A 21153-nucleotide genomic window follows, 5' to 3' on the forward strand; every position below is an offset into this window, starting at 1 on the left:
GTGAGGCTGCTTTGCATTTAGGTTCTCAGCTGTCTCACCATTTGGTACCTTTCTCAGCCCTTCCTCCCAGCGTCTCTTAGCTTTGCAATCAACCACAAGTGATGAAGGTCCTGATTTAACAGCATTTCAGACTTAATTTCTTAGACAAAGTGTATTAGCTCCCTAATGAATAGCAAGGAAATGAACTCAAGGCTTGACATGGACAGAGGCATTATAACCCTGGCCCACCAAACTGAACACAGTTGTTACTATCAACAACAACAACAAAACTTCAAGCAAATGTGCCATTAAAAAACCCTTACATAATTGTAGCAGGTTTGGGTTTCCTCTGGTTCAAGTTTTCTTGCCTCTTTGATAATCAAATGATCTGAAGAAAGGCATAGAATTTCAGGGGGGAATCTGCATGACAGGCTCACAATAAGGCTATTCATGAGGACTCTTTTATTAGTTTAAACAGTATCTGCATCATTCTTAGTCTCTGGCTTTACTACAAGGCTCCATTTAAATTTAACCCAACTTGCTGACTTAACTGATCCAGGAATTACTCAGTACAACCAGCCAGCTACTGTAGGTTTTTTTTCCTCCCCCTTTTGATAAGGGGATTTAATACAATGGACTTTACAGTTCTTAAATGACTCCATTTTTTTCCCTGTCTTTGAGATGTGACGCTTATACGACCTTTTGTTCTTAATAAAATTTTACATAGTATGATTATATTTTTTAAAAAATATAAATAAATACAATATTGACTCCCTACCCTCAGAGTAAAACTTTTTAAATCTTGTAGAGGATATACAAATGGAGTTTGTCATTAGGTATTATTAAATCAAACTTGAATATATTTTCTATATTTTTGAGGGGTGATTCTCATATAATTACTAGGAATCCTTCAGCATTGCATGTTCACTTTTACACACTTTTGGTTACCTGCTGGTGTTTATACCATTTCTCCTACCACAGTGCTAAAACACTACTCGGGACATCCTTGGTTGGTCCCTGAGTAGCTGCGGGGAAGAGGGTAGGACAGAACTCTGACATCAGAGTGAAGAGATTCTCAAGGATATATTTGGTACCATGTCACACCGAGAGTATAGGTGATCCACGCTTTGGATCCACACCTCAGACTAGTGGGTCTCAAACTTTAGTCGGAACAACAATCATCAGAGTATTTGATAGAAATACAGATATCTGAACCCCACCCTCAGGGACTGATTCAGCAGGTCTGGAATGAGGGTCTGGGAATCTGCATTTTTAACAAGCACCCAGTTAGGTTTCTGATGATGATTACCCTACCATACAGAGACCATTATCCTGTAAATTCATGAAACCTCCCCTGCAAGGCCTCTTGCCTCCAGGTAAGCCACAACCTATCTCAGGTAGGAGTGACCTCTATGTGGTTTCCCAGGGGAATTGGTGGCAGGAGGGTAAGGACGCCTCTAGTATTTCTAGCTCTGGAGCAGCTTGAGTATCCTTCTCCCGCTCTGCTTCCTTCTGCAGCAGGGCAGTCCCCACCGCGTGTATCACGTTCCCAGGAACAGGCCTCACCTTTGGGCCCGCACTTGGGTGTTTGAGAATGTCATCTCCCCCTGCCCTGGCTTTGTGTGTGATTAGAATTTCAGAGCAGTGTTATCTGCAGCACTTAATCCAAATTTGCTCTTCTGTCCTCCTCCCATGCCCCTATTAAAGTAATTTTAGATTTTTAGAAACAAAGGTCCTTTTCAAAAGGATTTCCCTTTAGAAATGGATGTTCAAGAAGTCTTTTGGGAATTATGGATGTAACATGTTCGTTCCTTTCGTGAAGATAAGATTTTTCCTTGAAGATAAGTTGATCCGTTGGTCAGGACAGATAGGGAAAATAAGTGGTGGTGACTACTGTTGCTGTTTGTAGCATTTCACCAAGGGCGCTGGCGTGTCCACCCCCATGGACTTGGCAGATTGCCTTATGGGAATGCTCAGACCCATGCAAAAATGAGAAAATACAGCTCCCATATACACGTCACCCAGTTTCCAGAGTTACGGAGATTTGGCTGCGTTTTTCGGAGGCTTTTTGTTTTGCTCATAAATATGGCTAGTAGTTTTCTGATTGGTTCATTTGGGGAATGAATCAAACATGATATATGCTTTGCTTGGGGCCTGAGTGCGGTATCATGAATCGTAATTTGAATATGTCCCTTCCAGGAATGTGTTCCGGAAAACCTGGAGCTGAAGAAGAAGATTTTCACACAGTTAGATCAAATCGTCGATGATAAAGTTGTCTTGAGCAGCTCCACGTCTTGCCTCCTGCCTTCCAAGGTGTTCGCTGGCCTGGCACACGTGAAGCAGTGCATTGTGGCCCATCCTGTGAGTGCCTTAAACCTCAGGAACTGGTTGTATCTTATTCTGGTTCTCAGGAGCAATACATTTGGACTAATCTGCTAGTACATTTTAACTGCTTTATTGAGGTATAAGTCATATGCCACACAATTAAAATTGTATAATTTAGTGTTTTTTTATGGAACTATAGAAAGTTGTACGATACCGGCATTTCTTTTTATTTTTTATTTTTTTTTTAAAGATTTTATTTATTAAAAATAAAAGATTTTATTTATTTGACAGAGATCACAAGTTGGCAGAGAGGCAGGCGGGGTGGGGGGGTTAGCAGGTTCCCTGCTGAGCAGAGAGCCTGACTCGGGGCCCGATCCCAGCACCCTGGGATCATGACCTGAGCCGAAGGCAGAGGCTTTAAGCTACTGAACCACCCAGGTGCCCCAATACCGGCATTTTTAAAAAGAATTTAATCCCCAAATGCCTTGAATTGTACCTGCTTACCTAATGCCTAATGGGGTAGAATGGGATAGAATGAGCAGTACTGACATACTTTCACCCTTATGTAACTCACCATCCAGCTAAAGACAGAGACTGCTAAACACAGAATTCCACTGTTGGGGAAAAAGGTACATTTAAAAAATGTATACATTGAGTAAGATTTTGCAGCCATGTCACTGTGCTGTGCAGTTTACTCAACACAATCCAGAGTAGGATCAGTGTTGCCAAAGTGCAGATCCTGGGTCCTGCTCCTGAGATTCTGGTTCAGTAGGTTGATGTTAACCCCCCACCCCTTTTTCTTGTTCCCTTACACACATCTGTTGGGCAGACCTATTCAGTGGGGGATCCGTGGTGAGGTATATCGGACAGTGAGTTCCAAACTGATGTGCAGGCACATGGTAAATCTTTTTGAGGTGAATGTGGTAATGTGAGGAAAGAGGAATCAGAGAGGAGATCCAGGGATCACTTGGTGGGAGTTTGAGAACCAACTGAGCTCAGTGTGACCTTGGAGAACTGGGACAGCCTGTTAGTATAGAAAAGCTGACCTAGCCCAAGCCATAATAAATAGGATAGTGGATGACATGGCCACACCCCCGGCACCAGCAGGCCATTGGAGGCTGATGGAGAAGCTGGGGCCAAGCTGGGCAGGATGGGGTTGGGCTGACAAGGGAGGAGAGAGTGGGAAAGAGTGTAAACAAAGACCCTAGGCTAAGAGCAAGTGTGGGGTGTATGGAATTGCGAGGAGACCAGTCTTGACTGGAAGGGCACACATACCTCACATACTTGGGGAGTAGGAAGAAAAAGCTGGAAGGCTTGGGAAGAAACAGTTGAGTTGTACAGAATCTTGAGAGTTGCTCTAAAGAGCTGGGACTGGTTTAGGCACAGAGCAGCCTTGTGATGTGGTGAAAATGCTGCCTTTGGAGGGTAATTGGAAGGTTCTTTGTATGTTGAAGATGGCTGAGAGAGGGGAGCAGCTTCTTCACAGAATTGGGGCAGTATTCCAAGGATGGGTGACCAGGGCCTCAGTGAGGCTGAGGGTCCTAGACGAAGAGCAGGGAAAATCCTCTTTTTGAGCAAGAGTAGTTTAGAGTGGCGGGGGGGTGGGCTGGTAACAGACTTGCTCTGGGAACAGAGGAAAAAGGGGGAGTCACAGATGCCTTCTGGATTCTCTATGCTGCGAAGAGGAACTGCCATTCACATGACTATATAGTTCTGGATATCCAGATGTCCTTCTACTGAAATACCATGGAAAGTAGAGATTGGTCATAAAATACAGAGGCTTAGACCCACAGAACATGGAAGAAAACTGGTCACGTCTAGCTACCACACAGATACACAGACACAAGAGGGACCTTAACTGAAGCATCCAAATACCAAGTGCAATGAAACATGTGCTATCTTTGCTTCTATGACATTTACATGTCTGTAAAAAGGACTCTCAGAAACTGTAAACCACTTATTAGATTGATTGCTGCTTCAGTGAAAGGTGTAAGCCTCTTGCTTGAAAACTTCCAATTTCTAACCAGGGATTTTACTTCTAGGTCAGGTAAAACAAAAGAAAAAAACAACAAAGTCAGATTGTTTAGGAAATACCTCCTAAGTCCTTTAATAAGATTCCTTTATTTATTCCACCTTTAATAAGGTAGGAATCTTATTAATTTTAAACCACCTGATGGATGAGACTACACCTTACTCACTTTCCTCTCACACCTGACAAGGACCTCCGACTAGTAGTTCAGCCAGTGACTGTTGTATAAATGACAGTTCTCCTACCATTCCAGGATTGTTCGCTTTTACTTCTTTAATCAAAGGCAAACAGTGTAGCCAAAATAAGCTCAGACCTTATTTCAAAAATTAATCTCTTATTACTTTTGTAGATTATTTTATACCAAAGCCAACATTAACCAAGGCAGATGAAATCGCCCAAGTTGACTGTCTTTGGAATTTTATCCTTTCTTTTGTGCTGGTGCCGCCCATTGTTTAATCATGCCATTGAGCTCAAGGAGAGTGGGGAAAAAAAGCGTCTGTGAACAATTCAACCTAAGCTGAACGGACAGGCCCTGAGTAATCCAGAACCATTTACGGTCTTTGAGGAGCTACAGTTTCCCTTTAGCCCTGCAGTCCAAGAAGGAGAAGCCCAGCGCATCAGCTCACATGCCACTGCCTCAACTTTGTGCTCCTGTCACCCACTACTCTGCCCAGACAGGAAATAGGGTAAAGGAAAAGGAAGCACATTCATGCCTCTGAAAGGCTGGGGCAAAAGTGGAAAGTCAGCAGTTGTGAAAGATTGCTGCCTCCACCCCTCCACGGAAGAACCAGCAGCCAAGGAGTTTCTACATCCCATATTGTCTCTTGGGCACCTTTTCTCATTGTGGGGTGAGGAGAGTTCAGGTCAGTCCAGCATGGGTGGGTGAGCGTGTTCTCTCAGCATACAGGTAGTTTGAGAACTTTGAGTAGGCTTCATAGACTAGAGCCAGGAAAGTGACAGGCTCAGGAAGAGGGGTATTCATGTGGCTCTTTTCTGTGTCCCTGCTGGTCTTCCTCTCTAATGTTTTTTTATGTTGCCTTTGTTTGTCTGCCTCATCTCCTTGTGGATGTGTGGAGGGGCTCAGGGATGGCCATTTGGTGGCTGGTGATTATCTGAAGGTTGAGTTGGGTTGCATGCTCTCTTGGTACGTAGATCTATGCTAACAATCAGTCAGAGAAGCAGTTATCTACTGACAGTTTCAGCCACACTTTACAGCCTTTATTCCGTTGGGGACTGGTGGTCCCATGAGCTGAACAGTGCTGTTTTAGCCCATCAGATGCTCTTGGTACCACTCTTATGAATGTCCTGTAGATTTTGCTGCCTGGGAAGGACACACATCTGCTCAGGGAATATAGTCTCGAATGGAAATAGTTCCTAACGCACAACTCTCACATAGGTTACTAGTCAGTCACAGAGCTATAATAGCCTGGAATTAAATCAGGCCCTACCCGCGTAAGGTGCCCCAAATGTTCCCATCCGAGCACTCCTTGCCCATGCTTGCACCTTTTCCGACTCACTCTCCCACCTGACCCGGAACCTTTTACCCTCATGTTGATGGTAACTTGAATGTTCATCTATCTATGGAGAGCACGTGTGTGTGTGCATACGTGTGCAAGCAGTGCCTGTTTCACATGGCCAGCTGCTGCCTTCAGAGGGACTGCCTTTCCCCCTCTGTTTATGGAGGGTGAGTTCGGGAAGAGGGGTGGGGCTTATCACTAATGAAAGGACTTCACTACCTGAATTATCAAAATGGTGAGGGATTATATCCTCCTTCATTTTTACATTCCTCTTGTTAAGAGGAAGAGGAATTCACAGGGTCAGGAGTACCCCCACCCCAGCAGGGCTGTGAGAATGAATTGCAAATTGCTGCACTTGTCTTCTGGGAAAAGGGACAGTCTGCTTTTCCTCTGTGAGTTTAACTCTGTTTAATCTGCTGCAGAGAAAATAAACAAAGCCTCTGTGTTCGGCGTGCTGTGCTATCGCCGTGATCACATGCCTTCCAGGCTCTGGTCCAGATTCTGGGCAGGCTTTTCATGAGATGAATGGAGAATGCCCCCCCTTGAACCTCCCGGCTCAACCTGAGCCCTCAAAGAGCCTCACGGCCGGCTGAGTCCAGGACCATCTCTTGTAACCTTTAAAAAGTTGCTTGCTTTCCACCTTTGTTTGTTCTTACCATTTCTTGAGGGCATGTTTCTGAGTTTAACTCCCAGACTCCAGCAGCCAAAGGCCCAGGTCCTACCTTCCGTGTCAGAAACAGAATAGCAGTTGGGAAACAGCCATTCCTTTTCTGTTTAAGAGAGTTGCTTGGTGGGGCATCTGTGGCCTCAGTCTGTTGAGTGCCTGCCTTTGGCTCAGGTCGTGATCCCAGGGTCCTGGGATTGAGCCCCACATTGGGCTCCCTGCTCAGTTGGGAGGCTGCTTCTCCCTCTCCTTCTGCCCCTCTCCCTGCTTATGCACTGTCTCTGTGTCAAATAAATAAAATCTTTTTTTTTTTTTAAGTCGCCTGCTTTGCTTACCTCTTGTCCTCTCCTGATCCCCCCTCTCCTCTTCTACCATATTAAATTTAAAGGGTACCAGTCATTGCCACTGTTCATCTCTGAGCCTGTAGTAGGGATCAGGGTCCTTGTTCCAGGACTGAGGTGCCACAGCAAGAATGACCCCATCTAGGCCCTCAGACTCTGGGAGTGCCTTTCTCAGAAGCTCATCAACTTGAGAGCATGGACACAGAAGTGTGCCAACTCCACCTGTTTTAGGAAGCTCAAAGGGCCAGATTGTGCAGTGGTATTTTAGTGGGTGGTGGGGAATCAGGATCCTGCAGGGTTTTGAGCTGCAGGTGGTATGATCAGCATCCTGTTTTTAGGGGCCTTTTCCTTAATTTTAATTGTGATAAAATACACAAAGGTTTGCCATCTTTTTTTTTTTTTTTTAAAGATTTTTTATTTATCTATTTGACAGAGATCACAAGTAGGCAGAGAGGCAGGCAGAGAGAGAGGAAGAAGCAGGCTCCCCAATGAGCAGAGAGCCCGATGTGGGGCTCGATCCCAGGACCCTGAGATCATGACCTGAGCTGAAGGCAGTGGCTTAACCCGCTGAGCCACCCAGGCGCCCCAAAGGTTTGCCATCTTAACCATGTTTAAGTATACGCTCAGTAGCAGTGAGCACATTCACGCTGCTGTGTAGGCCCCCCACCATCTGTTCAGACTTTCTGTCTTCTGAAACTGAAACTCTGTCCCCATTAAATAGCAGCTCTCCATTCTGCTACCCTGAGTCCTGGCAGCCTTGGGTTCTCCTGTCTCTGGATTTGACAGGCCCCTGCCAGACAGAGGATCCCCTTGGCAGTGACAGAGAGAATGAGCCTGGAGGGGGAGGCCAGTGAGGAGAGCACCAAAATCTCAGTTGGAGGTGATGGCCTGAGCTAAGCGTGTGGTAGCAGGAATGGGTTTTTTGAGAGAGATGACTAGAATTGACAGAATCACTGATGGGGAGTGGAGGAGGCGAGGGAGAGGTAGGTGCCAAGGATACTTCTTATGGTACTAACTTGGGTGTTTGCGCTGTGATGGCGTTCCCATCAAGATGGAGCTAGGCAGAGGACTAGGGTTTAGGGTGGGAGAGATGGGGGTTTAATTTGTGACAGGCTGAGTGTATGCTTGTTGTCTATCCTAGGGGTGTGTCCAGTGCACAATTATAAATGTGGGCCTGAAGTGGGAGGTGAGCTCTGTGTGAAATCTCAGCATGTTGGGGTGGGGAGGACGCCCTGGGAGCTGCTGAGCTCTGCTCAGAGCCAGAGAGTGGGCACAGAGGGCCAGTGGTGGCAGCCTGGGAGCACTGCCATTTAAGGAGAGTGTGGGCGGGAGGAAAGCCTGTGAGGAAGACTTGCCTGATGAAACTAGCAAGTCGTGTATACCAATGCTTTTTAACTGTTGTCTCAGTCTGTGTTTTTGCTACCCATGAGGCTTGCAACATTGGAAGACCTTAAGCCCAACATCTTAGTCTGACAGTAAGATAAAATTCATTGAAAATACACCTACTTTCAGTTCTTACAGTTCTGATATTTAAAAAGGCCAGAGGTAGACATTTTTATGAGTTCAGTATAGACAGGAGAGAAGTGATTCAGTTGAGACACAGATTTATAACTTACTTATGTGAAAACAGGTGCTATCCTCTCTTGCTTTCTAAGAGGGCTGAGAGAGTGACCAGGGCAGGCTGAGAGCAGAAGGAATCTCTGAAGTAAGCTGTGTGTGGACCAGAGGCCTCTCCTAAGCAGTGTCCTAGGAGAAAGAAAATTTGTCTTTTCCTTTTCTGTAAAAGTCATTTAAAATAGATGCTTCATTTTTTTTTTAAAGATTTAATTTATTTATTTGACAGAGAGAGAGAGAGCACAACTAGGCAGAGCAGCGGGCAGAGGGAGAGGGAGAAGCAGGTTGTCATCAGGGAGCCCAACGGGGGGCTTGATCCCAGGACCCTGACCTGAGCTGAAGGCAGAGGCTTAACCAACTGAGCCACCCAGGGACCCATAAAATGGATGCTTCTTGAAGTGACTATAAGATTCTATCAATTTTTGTCCATGTATCAAGGAAAAATTATTTAAAAGGATCATTTGGGGAACAATTTATTGTAGTGCATTTGGCTTTTAATGGCAAGGCTAATCAGGTACACTAAGCAGCATTTTCTTTGCACCGGGGATAATTCTCTTCAGGAATATTCAAGAACAATTTCTCAAAATACACCAAAAAAAAAAACAGAACCCAAACTGTAAGTGCTGGGCTAGGAAAGCATTTCCATTAGGACCTACTCACTGTGGACCAACCCTTCCCATCTCAGGATGTCGGGGCTGTGGTAGAGTTCCGGTGCTGTGTGATTTCTAGGTGAGATTTGATTTGGGCGGGGGCAGACATTTGAGGCTTAACATGGAGGAGTTAAGGAAATAGTTTGAGAAGGAAGGAAAAGTTTGAGAAGATGCTGCCAATGATTTTTAATACTGACAGAGTAGAATAGCAAGAACCTATGGCGATTCTTGTGGAGAAAGTGGCCCTGGAGGCTGGCTGGGGATAGGTAGAAGCCAACAGGTCTAAACAGCAGGTCGCTGAGAAGTCCCATGGGGAGTTTAGGGGTTCGGGGATTAGCCCTGAATGTGTAGGATGGTCATCAGCACCTCCAAATTTCAACCCCATATGGTGGTATTGACTTTTCTATAAATAAAACCACAGAATTCTGTGCTCAGGTTTTTTCTTTCCCTCCTTTGTGGATTACTTTATATTTCAAGTTTCTTGTCATTGGATGCTAACTCTAAAAAGGCCTTTCTAAAGACAATCTGCCCCATCTGACCATTCAAGCTAGGCAAACAGAGTCTGCCAGAACAGCACCCCAGCTCCAGGGCTGTCTTTTGACCCTCTCCCCTTCTGTCTCTCTGTAAGGTAAATCCACCATATTATGTGCCGTTGGTCGAGCTGGTCCCACACCCGAAGACGGCCCCCATGACAGTGGACAGAACCTACGCCCTGATGCAGAAGATTGGACAGTCCCCAGTCAGAGTCATGAAGGAGATCGATGGCTTTGCCCTGAATCGCCTCCAGTATGCCGTCATTAGTGAGGCCTGGAGGCTCGTGGAGGTGTGTGGGCAACTTCCAGCCTCTGGCAACTGGAGGGGAAGGTGGCAGCAGTGTTCTGGGGCCTTATGGGGGGCGGGTAGTGGGTGGGAAAGTCAGAAGCCCTTGGTCCTGCTTGCTCTGTTCTGGGGACTGAGGGCAAGCTCTTCTCTCAAGTTCAGTCAACAGGCAAGGAAAATAAAAGGTAAGATAGCAATTCATTGTATGTTTCCGAGATTCCTCTGTTACAGTAAGTCATTTGATATTCACACCTGATGACAGACTTCTCTGTTTCCTGCCCTCTCATACCATTACCACATAATTATCTCTGTGTGACACACTGCGTTTTCTCAGTCTCAGGTTTTCCCCCCAGTTTTATAATTTTTCAAGAGGAGGAAAAAATACATTTTGAGTAAACTTGTATCCTCTAAAGAAACCCAGTTTACTTCAAGAGCTTGAGGAAGGAACAATGCTTAAGCCTTAAACTTGTTAGCAATATGCTCATCTTATATATAAACAGGACATTACACACACACACACACACACACACACACACACACTTAACCTGTCCTTTCCTGAAAAGATTTTATACGTGACTTTAAAGATCACCTTACTGCATACATTTATATGAAGGACCTGGTGCTGGGCAAGATAGACAATGTGAGCAGCCACCAGATTTCAGTGAAGAGGCCAGGGGTCTCAGGCTCAGACCATCTGGTTTCTGTCCACTGGCTTGCTGATGCTTCCCCAGCTTCTGCATGGGTAAGCAACACTGTCTGCCCTCTCTCCTGTTGCAGAAACATGGTAGCGTGAGTGAGGGTCTATCTGGGTACATAAGGCAGAGGGGACTGGAGCTCAGGCTGAATTGTCTGCTCCTGGAATAGGCCCACTCCTGTGGGAGCCTCCGAATCCCAGCCTGAGACGGGAACGAGGAGGCTGGCCTGCAGCCATTGTGTTTCAGCTACTCACATGATGTATGTGTTGTTCCTGCATCCTGTTTCTGGTGTTCCGTCCTATCCTTGTTAGACGCGTCATCTGCTCTGACTGCTGTGTGCGTTTGCCACATAAAGCTACAATTCTGTGTCCTCACTGTTTAAATCCACTTAGGGCTCCTATATCATCAAGGCAGAGTCCTGGGATTTTCATTGTTAAGTTTGTAGTATTAATTTTCTCAAATTGTGGAATGTTTTTGAGTGTCAGTCAATAGTAGAATATTTTAAAGACACACTGAGCTGAAAGCACCCCGTGGAACTGTATTTAAAATATTTCCACTTGTCTAGAATAGGGGAACACTTTAACAGACCACAAGAAAAGCTCAATATGACAGTTAAACACTGCGAGAGCTTTTAAGGCAGTTTTTATTTTTGTTGGTAAGGTAGCTTGTGCCCTAAAGAGATAAGATCCCTGAGGTAAATCTTGCTTTCTCCAATCAGAATGATGTGAGCCAACTCAACGGAAAAACTCAGAGGCTCTGGTATAATGGAATTAGGTGGGAGTCCTACATAAGAATTCTCTCTGTGTTGACCACAAAGTGAAACTAGCTGTGGTTTGGGAGCTCTGGGTTTGGAAGAGCAGTGGAGGGAGAGCTAGAAGGGTTGTTGAATTTGGCCGCTCTGGCTGTTCTCATTGCCTCATTTTGCCTGCCCTCCTTTTGATTGTCCTCTCTGCAGGGGCCAATAGTGGACTGAGTATATTCATGTTCCTGGCTGGCAGGAATATTCTCAGGGATGACATATCTGAGAATCCTGCTTGTGTCTCTGTGTTGGCTGCTGTGGAACTTGTGTGCCTGGAGTCCCTGTAAGGCACCGAGCACTAAAATCCGGCAGGACACGGTTTCTGATAAACTGAGATGAGGCTATGGAAATGAGAAGATAAAGTGTGAATAGAACCTCAAGAATTTTTTTTGGTGAATGTCTAGAAGACAGCTCGCTTTTAAAAAAATAAAGATGATCTACAGACAATTCAGACAGATGTAGAACCTGCAGGCCCCTCTCTCCAGGGTGGTGTGAGGCGGGAATGGAACGGCGGACATCCCTGAGCTCTGCTGAGACTAAGTGACAGGTGGAGTGTTTCAGCTGTGGGGCAGGGGCTCAGAGGGGGAACACGTGGAGGGGGTAGGGTTGCCCGTATTGCGCTCCGGTTGCTTCTACCATCACTGCTCAGAGACACCTGCTCTGTTGGCCAATCAGACGTGGAAAGGCCACTAGCACACTGGCTGTGCACCTGCTCCCAAAGTAGTTGCTTCTGAGGGCAGAGATGCTGCAGGTGTGGGCTTTGATCAGTGGGCCCTGCTTTCCTTAGATCCTGGGTCTAGCAGAGCCCCAGAGAAATCTTCCCTGGCTCACCTAAGTGGCCATAGGCTCCTCCCTCTGAGTTCTCAACACTGCAGCCCAGCAGACACACAAAAGACACGTTTTTCTTACCTCCCACCACCCTCCCCTTGGGACTGGTGGATCAGTATTTCCGCCTATTAGGTGGGTTGGTTTAAGAAGTCTTGACTTTATCACTTGAATTTCTTGAAGGAAAACCTGTGCCGCCTGGCATTGGTTTCCACTTAAGACATGGAAAGTTAGGCAAGGTGAAAAAACCTCTCACAAGCCCCACCTTGCTCCGTGCAAATCTGCACGCACGTGCTGAGCCCCAGTCAGCACTGGGGTTGAATGACACCCTTTTGACTCACAATTTCAGAGCCAGTTGAACTTGAATTTAGATTTTAAGGTGTTCCAAGTTTACCTCAAAACATCTAGGAGTAACTTTAGTATAAAAAGGAGCTGAATTGGGGATGTTTTACAGTAAAAATTGAAGATTTTTATACTTCTTAATTTCAAAAGATCCAAAGATATTACGGAGTTTATCTTTCTAAGACCGTCTCCTTCTGGGATGGGTCTTGTGTGTGGGCCAACATGCTAAGGCTCAGCCTTGACGTAGAGAACACCGTGAGCTGAGATGAGCAGGGTTGCTCTCCTCAAGGACTCACTATGGGCGCTTCAGTCTCACTCCTTTCTTGAGCCACAGAGCACGTTGAAATTTGTCAGAACCTTTTCTCTTTGACCCAAACTAGGGTTGGTGTGTTTCCAGGTATGGAAGCTACAAGGTGACTTGGTTGCAGAGCAGTGGGAGGCCTTGGGCAGAACATGGGGCTGCATGCTGCTGTCCAGGCTTCTTGGGTGCGTGTCAGGGGGTGGATTGAGGAATCCTGTCCCACGTTCTCTGAGTGTAAACAGCTCTGCACAAATCAGCTCCAAGTGTGAATTTCTAGGGGTCCTACCCATGCGTTAGGGTATGAACTACAGTGGGACAGGCAGGGGGCCTGGCAGAACGATGGTTTGCGTTTCCACTCAGCCATGGTGTTGTCTTATGCAGTTGTCAGAGGAGAAGAAGGACGCTGTTTTGCCACTTGCTAATTTTGTTGATCTGGTAGGTTACATCAATTGATTTTCCCATGTTGATGCAGCCTTGCATACCTGGAATAAATACTACTAGGTGTGTAATTCTTTCTAGACCTTGCTGGAGTCCGTTTGCTTATGTTTTGTTGAGAAGTTTTTTCTAAGTTCAGAAGAAATATTGGTTTTGTAGTTTTGTGGGTTTTTTTTTTTACTGTCTTTATTTGATTTTGATATGAAAGTACTACTGCATTAGCCAACAAAGTAATAATGCATAGTATGAATTGGGAAGTTTTGCCTCTTTATTTTATGGAAGAGATTATAAAATTTTTGTTAATTCTTCTTTAAGTGGTAGAATTCTCCAGTGAGACCACCTGGGCCTGGGAGGGCTCTTTTCCAAGAGATTTTTAATTACAGGTTCAGCTTCTTTAATGGTTAAAAGAATCATTCAGGTTATCTGTTTCATCTTGGTTGGGTTTGGGGTGGCTGTGGTTTTTAAGAAATTGTTCCATTTCTTCTCAGTTATTAAATTCAAGAGCTTAAAGTTGTTGGCTTTATAGCTTTTTATAAAGTTGGCTATATAACTTTTTAACTCATATCCTCTTAGTGTCTACAGGGTCTGTAGTGATATCCCTGGCTTCATTCCTGATGTGGGGGATTTGTGTCTGCTCTCTTTTTATTCCTGTCAGTCTTGCTAGAGTTTATCAATTTTATTGATTGTTTTGAAGAAGCAACTTTTTGTTTCATTGATTTTCTTTATGGTGTTCCTGTTTTGAGTTTCATTCACCAGCTCTGGAAGGCAATATTTTAATACTTGCAGCTGAGCATGGGTGAGAAATTCTAAGAAGGGTGGATCAGGAAAAGGTAAGGGAGGTTCCTGTGAAGACCTGCCCATTCCAGAAGAGGAAGGTGAGCTGCAGACATCATTTCCTGGTCAGAAAGAGAAAGTGCTGGGAATAAGACACACCTTGTCTTAGTGGCAGACCATGACACACTGTCTTGCCTCTTGCCATCGACTGTGATTTTGTCTGGCCCCACACAGCTGTGTAAGCTTGGCAAAGACAAGGGCTGTCTGGGAGCAAGATGGGCAGCCAGGTATCTGATGGAACAGGGTTTCTGGGTTCTGTTGTATTGTCTCACTGATGCTTACCGCATGTGTTTCCTTCCAGTTTGGCTTCAGAATTGGGATGGAGCAGCCTTTGTAGGCTTGGAAATGCCAGATGGACAAGTCTGGCTACAGTCTAGTAGGTCAAGATTAGGTCACTAGGGGACAAGATCCTCTTGGCCAGAAATGTGATTTTAAATCAGTATTCTTTTTTTAAAAATTTTTTAAAATTAACATATAATGTATTATTAGCCCCAGGGGTACAGGTTTGTGAATCGCCAGGTTTACACTTCACAGCACTCACCATAGCACATACCTTTCCCAATGTCCATAACCCCACCACCCTCTCCCTACCCCCCTACCCCCAGCAACCCTCAGTTTTTTTCCTGAGATTAAGAGCCTCTTATGGTTTGTCTCCCTCCCGATCCCATCTTGTTTCATTTATTCCTTTCCTACCCCCCATACCCCCCACATTGCCTCTCAACTTCCTCGTATCAGGGAGATCATATAATTGTCTTTCTCTGTAAATCAATATTCTTAAGCTAATGACCACAGTAAAGGAAGTTGTGCTGTGATAATAAACCCTTGCCCAGACAACAGCTGAGCTTGTACTGCCCATAAATTCTTGCCCCATCCAGGTAGGGTAGGTGGAGGTGAGCTGGAGTCAATCTGGAAGCCATCAGCAGATTCTCAGCCTGTTGGAATGTGTTGGTAATGAGCTTTGGTAATTGCTTATCTCAGATTTTAGTCATCCTTCTGAGCAATATAATTGAGGCTAGATTTCTTTTCTTCCTGCCCTGAGCTGCAGAAATTCAGTTCTCGGTTTCTTGTAAGGCAGGTGTAGAGTATGGGATCTGGATCTAATTCCTTTTATGAAGAATTGTTTCAGTTAATAGAGTGTGTCTCAGAGATCATGTAGTAAAATTAACCGAGGAAACTTTCTATGATAAACTTTTTCAGGGGTTTCTGTTGAATATAATTATGAGACTATCACAGAGGAATGTTGAATATAATTATGAGACTACCACAGGGAACCCCTGAGGATCGTCTCCTCATCAGTTAACTTCAGTTTGTGTAGTATTTAAAAGCTTACAAAGCACTTTCATTTATAGTTTTCATGATTTACAGATATTTGCAGATCATCCCATCTTAAAACCATGAGAGGGACGTTGTTATTTTTGCCCTTACAGATGAAGACACTGGCTCGAGAGAGTGAATGGTTTTGTCCACATTCTTTAATCTGGTAGGGATCCACACCTGTGCCACTTCTGGCCCTTGGTGTCTGCACTTGTGATTGGCTGCATCAGTGGGTCTGTTTCTCCTTGGAAGGTGACGAGGATTGGACAGTGTCATGTATGGAAAAGGGCTTAGGACATGCCTGGCATAAAGTGGTTTTGTAAGTGTTAAGGACTGTGGTCCTGGTAATGATTCCCATGCTTTCTGAGTCCCCAAATCCCGTGTAATTTTTTGTATGCAACAGCTGCCACCAGTGTGTTAGCCCTGAGCTGAAATGTTCCCATCCTGGCTACAAACGTGAGGCCAAACATGAGGCTTCTGGAAGGCAGCGGGGGGCCTCACTGGGAGCTTGTTTGACGTGCAGCCCCTGAGGACCCACCCCCAGACCTGCAGAACCAGACTCTGCATTTTAATAAGCTCTGCAAGACATTCCTAGGCTCTGTGAAGCTGGAGGAGCCCTGGCTCTCTCCCCCATGAGACCCTAATCTCAAAGTTTTGATGTGTTGTATTTCATCTGTTTTAAGGTAAACTATTTTTTAAAAACATTTTAACATCTTAGTTTTATAAGCAGTATTTTTTTTTGCCTTAATAGAACATTAAATACTAATTTAACTTTCAATTGATCCAGTTTTAATTTCAGTGAGCTAGAGTATATTCTACTGTCCTTTTTGTCTTTTCTCCTTCCGTGTTCTTCTGTCCCTGTATGTCCCTTGTTTCTGACCCTCCCTGTCTGACTCAGGCTTATGACAGATAAACATGCAGCTCTAACCAGCTTCTGCTTAGTGGAGAGACTGTTACCTGATCACTTTATAAGCTATGATTTCCGGTTCTAGTTTTGTGACATTGAATACCTTGGGTTATCCCAAAAGTTATATGAAAATCAACTTTAAAAAAGGATTTACTTCACTTCAGTTAAAACACAAACACATTAGAACAAAAGAATACTAGGTTGTAACTGCCTGGGAGATGTCAGTCATTATTCCAAATCAAAGCTGGCCTTCCCTGGGTCCTGTGGAACTGGTGGGGATGGGTGCCCAGACGGCGTCTTCCTTGTCATATCGGCCACGCACTTTGCATCAGCCATCCTTATCTAACCTTTTGATTTCTGGAGTCAGGATGCAAATCATGGCTGGGTTTTCCTCTTATTAGTCATGGGCCTGTGTGAACACCAGTGGTCCCTCTGGGGTGACAGCCGGGAATAAGCAGGCTTCTCATACTTACAAATCCTGTGTACCTGTGCAGTGTGTGCTTGGGCTTGTGTTGGCCAGATGAATGAGCAGCCTGCTTCCTCAGGAATTGCCACACTTAAATTAGAATGTACAGCAAGCTCTCCTATGTAATGGGAGGTGACACAAGGAACAGAAAGGGGCGAACGCATATTTTAGGGGCAAAGATGACCTGAAATCATAATTTTACTACTATAACCATCTCTTACATTTCTCTCACATGTGCTGCGACCATGTGGAGGTGATTTCTTCTCTCCTTTAATAAGCCAGTATTAGTGCAGGTCCAGTTCTCCAAGTTCACAATAATCCTCAGGAAGTTTACTTCCCACATATTCAGCATTTGGAGAAGAAACCCATATCGGACAGTAGGCTACCTCTGTGGTCCCTAGTTTTCTGACAGCCTGGGGAGACCCAGCATTTCACTGACTGCTCTTTTCCATAAAATGTCCCCTTGAGTAGGTACCCTGTGACCGAGGAACTATGTTCCCTGCCAATCACTCAGCCTTCTCTCTGGAAGAGAAACAGTACAAGACAGGCCAGTGAGGCTGAAAAGAAGAAAATGGGGCAGAATCAAGCTAAGGCACTTGTTTCACTGGCTTCGGGATCCGGGAAGGCAACAGTAGTCTTGTGGTTTGAGAGGCTCGACAAGAAAAAGCATGTTCAAAGCAGTTGCTTACAGGCACTTGGAAGGTAGGGTTATATTAGAAGCTTTTCTTTGCAGGGAAGGTGTTGGAAATGCTGTGGGCTGCTCCAGGCTATGTCTAACCTGGAATGTGTCCAGGGGGGAAAAGCTGAGGCTTGATTAAGCAAAATATTACGGTTCAGACATTGGCGATGTCTGTCTGTGTACTTGGCAAGAAGAGTCATGTAGGAGTGTGGGTCATGTAAAGGGAGGCTAAAGGATTCAAGAAAGACCCAAGCTCCTGCCCTCCACACGGTACCTTCAACTGTAGGATTTTCTTCATTTTATATGCTTTAAAATTTAAACTTAACAATTTAGTTTTTTTTTTTTAAATTAAAGAGATAATGTATAAAGTGTCTGACTGAACCTACTTGTGACTGAAAAGAACCAGCCTGCAGCAGCTCTGTTCCCTGAGCTCTGGAATCTGGCAATTTCTTTACCCTGCTCTGAGCCTCACATTCTTCCAGAAGTGATGCCACCTCCATCTGCCTGTTTCTTTTTTTGAATATTTTATTTATTTATTTGACAGAGAGAGAGCACAAGCTGGGGGAGCAGCAGAGGGAGAAGGAGAAGCAGGCTCCCCGCTGAGAGGAGGGAGGGAGGGAGGGCTGAGGGAGCCCGATGCTGGACTTGATCCCAGGGCACTGGATCATGACCTGAGCCAAAAGCAGACAGTTAACTTTCTGAGCTACCAGGTGCCCCAATTCTCTCTGCCTGTTTCATTCGTGGGCTGGGCTTCCCTTCGGGGACCAGCCTTGCTTGGGCAGGTCTCCTGGCATCATATAGGGAAGGCATGTTTCCCCTCACTTCCAGTCCAGTGCCTTCCCTTGCCCTTGCCTGCCTCATGCTGTCTTTCCTTCTTTTGTGTTCATCTGCTCCGCTTCAGGTGCGGCGTACGTGGAGTCCTCCAGCTTCTCATCTCCACTGTTTCCTATTCTGCTCTGCATTTCTTTTTTCTTTCTCACCAAGGCAAAATTCGCCCAGCACAACTCTTTCTTAAGATTTTTTTCTGCCATTTCTACATTATTTATTGTACCTCCTGAAAATATAGCCCAGACATCGGTATGATGAGGGAAACTGTCTCCCACTTCTCCAGCACCTGAAGCACACTCACTTTTCCATCTTATTCACACGCCCTGGGTCCACTATCCTGCTGTGCCCACCTGGCCTCTGTCTTTCTTGCCTTCCAAAGCCTGGGGTCAGCCTCTCTGTTGCAGCAAGTTCATCACCACTTGAGGACACCAAAGTGTTCTCTTGGCTCTGATTCTTCTAGCTCTTTTACCCTGTGGAGGTTTCCCAGAGGCTGTCATGGACACATCATGACTGTCCTATTCCTCATTGCCATCCTGTTTCTCAGGGCAAGGACTCAGCTGGCACACCTGTAGGGAGCATAGGGCCTTTGGAGCAGGTGTGTCACCTCCTTGACCAGGACCATCTTCCCAATTAGCTGAGACCTCCTTTCACACTGGCTTTAAGCTCAGAGAGCTTCCTGTCCATGGCCTTCTGGTCAGAGATACCAAGAGAAGGCCATGCTTTTCATCTGTAGGGCAGCCCTGAAAGGACACTGAGTATCTTGGCATTCTAAGAAGACCCAGAACTGTACCAGAGCCCACAGCCATGGCTCAGCAAGTGTTTTGTGTCCAGCACCGACCCTGGGAGAGGAGGAAGTTAAGTAGATGCCATTCAGAGGCAATAGTCGGCCGTCTGGTTGGACAGACTCAATCCAGATAGCGCTCAAGGTGTGTTACGATGCCTTGATGGACTGCTGGGATGCTGGGCTGCAGGCTGGTGGCTTTGGGCACAAACAGCATCTGGCATGTTTGCCCAGCTCCTCCTGCTTCACACTGGAGCCGAGGTCCGCGTGCCGCCTGTGCACAGGCTGGCCCTGTGTTCCTGGGCTTCCGTCTGCCTTGATGAGCAGCTAAACTCGGCCGTGGCACTCACTGAAGAAATTTCTCCCCACAGCCGTCCAGGGAAGATGGTAGCCCCTGAGGAAATGGCAATTCTCTCTCTTCTGAAGGCCGTAGTTGCTGGCTAGGAATCATCAGTTAATTAGAGTTCCTTCTAGTCCTGAGGGTCTGTAAGAAGTGGTAAGATTTACTGTTTTATGGGAGGTTACTTTCTGAGTGGCCACACTGGCAGGCAACAACACGCTGTTGAAAGGAGAGCTCCTGCTGATTTAACATTTTGGAGACACCTCCAGACCCTGTTAACAGATAAACGTAAAGAAAATGTTAACCACTCAATTTTTTAAAAACCTGCTTGGCATGCCTGGATTTCTTCAACTGTGTTTCAAGTAAAAACTTCAGTGCTAGTATTCTAATAACCCTTAAATAAAGCGAAATGAAAATGCTCTTACTCTAACTCCTGACTCCTTATTACCGACAGGTCATCAATCCGTATAAATGATGGATTTCAGTTCCTCCAGGGTGAGTTGGAATGTTAACGGGCAGGGAAGGGGTAGGGAAGGGATAGGGAAGGGGTCCCCAGAAGAAGAGGCAGAGAAGAGAGGCTGCAAGTGAAACTGTGTGGCCTTGTCGCCTGGTTCCTTTGCCTTCCATGAGATAGGCAGAAGCGGGCCAGCAGGACCACTTGTGACCTGGGGCCACAAGGGCTGGAAGCTCTGCTAGAATTACAAAGGAGGGGCAGGCAGAGATGGGGCCATGCTGTGCTTCTGGTTTTGGAGGGCGTGCTTATATTCCTGGTGCAAACCTCTTTGTGAAAACTTTGTCCCCAGAGGACCCCCCCAATGAAGGCTCCACTGCCCTCGTGGACCGCAGTAAACTTACGTTTGCATGGAATGATGCATTCTTTCTGCTGTTTGTTTTCAGGTCAAGACTTTTCCTTTCCTCTCAGACTCTGTAATATATTGTTTTTCTCCCTGAAAGCATTGTTATACCCATGGTACAGCAAGAAAAAACATACCAGCCAGTTATTACCACCTGGGGCCTAAAGAGCTCTGGAGCATCCCTTGTAGGAGGACAAAGTCTCTTCTTTCTTTCCCTTCCTGTTTTTAATTTGTTTCCATTTAAACATTTTAATCGGAAGAATATTCAGAAGGAAAAAAGACCACCTGTGTTTCCCCCACCCTAAAGCAGTCAACGGCTTTTATTTTACTATGTTCCTATCTTTTCACTGTTAAGAACGCTTTCCCTGAGGGGTATTTGGGTGTCTCAGTCAGCTGAGCATCTGACACTTGATTTCAGTTCAGGTCTTGATCTCAGAGTCCTGGAATCGAGCTCCGAGTTCAGCTCGGAGTCTGCTCGGGACTCTCTCTCCCCCTCCCCCAACTTGTGCCCACAAGTGCTCACTCTCAAATCAACAAATCTTTTTTTTTTAAAGGAATACTTTCCTCAAGTTTCCATTTTTTTTTAATTTTTAAATTTTTTAATTAACATATAAGGTATTATTAGACCCAGGGGTTTACACATTTCACAGCACTCACCATAGCACATACCCTCCCCAATGTCCATAACCCCACCACCCTCTCCCGACCCCCTTCCACCCAGCCACCCTCAGTTTGTTTTGTGAAATTAAGAGTCGCTTATGGTTTGTCTCCCTCCCGATCCCATCTTGTTTCATTTATTCTTTTCCTACCCCCCA

The 21153-nt window shown here is 45.5% G+C and overlaps 1 protein-coding gene across 4 annotated transcripts in view; it reads left to right on the forward strand.

The window, feature by feature from the left end:
* LOC111159885 (crystallin lambda 1) overlaps window positions 1–21153 on the forward strand; it is a 191023-nt gene that overhangs the window by 149767 nt on the left and 20103 nt on the right. For all 4 annotated transcript variants that reach the window (XM_022522543.1, XM_022522540.1, XM_022522541.1 and 1 more), the window contains exons 4-5: window positions 2179–2340; window positions 9748–9942. In XM_022522543.1, coding sequence (XP_022378251.1) covers window positions 2179–2340; window positions 9748–9942 — 357 coding nt within the window. The remainder of the gene's footprint in view (window positions 1–2178; window positions 2341–9747; window positions 9943–21153) is intronic.

This window comes from Enhydra lutris, unplaced genomic scaffold (assembly GCF_002288905.1).
Source record: "Enhydra lutris kenyoni isolate GAN:26980312 unplaced genomic scaffold, ASM228890v2 scaffoldscaffold71, whole genome shotgun sequence".
Classification (NCBI taxonomy): Eukaryota; Metazoa; Chordata; class Mammalia; order Carnivora; family Mustelidae; genus Enhydra; species Enhydra lutris.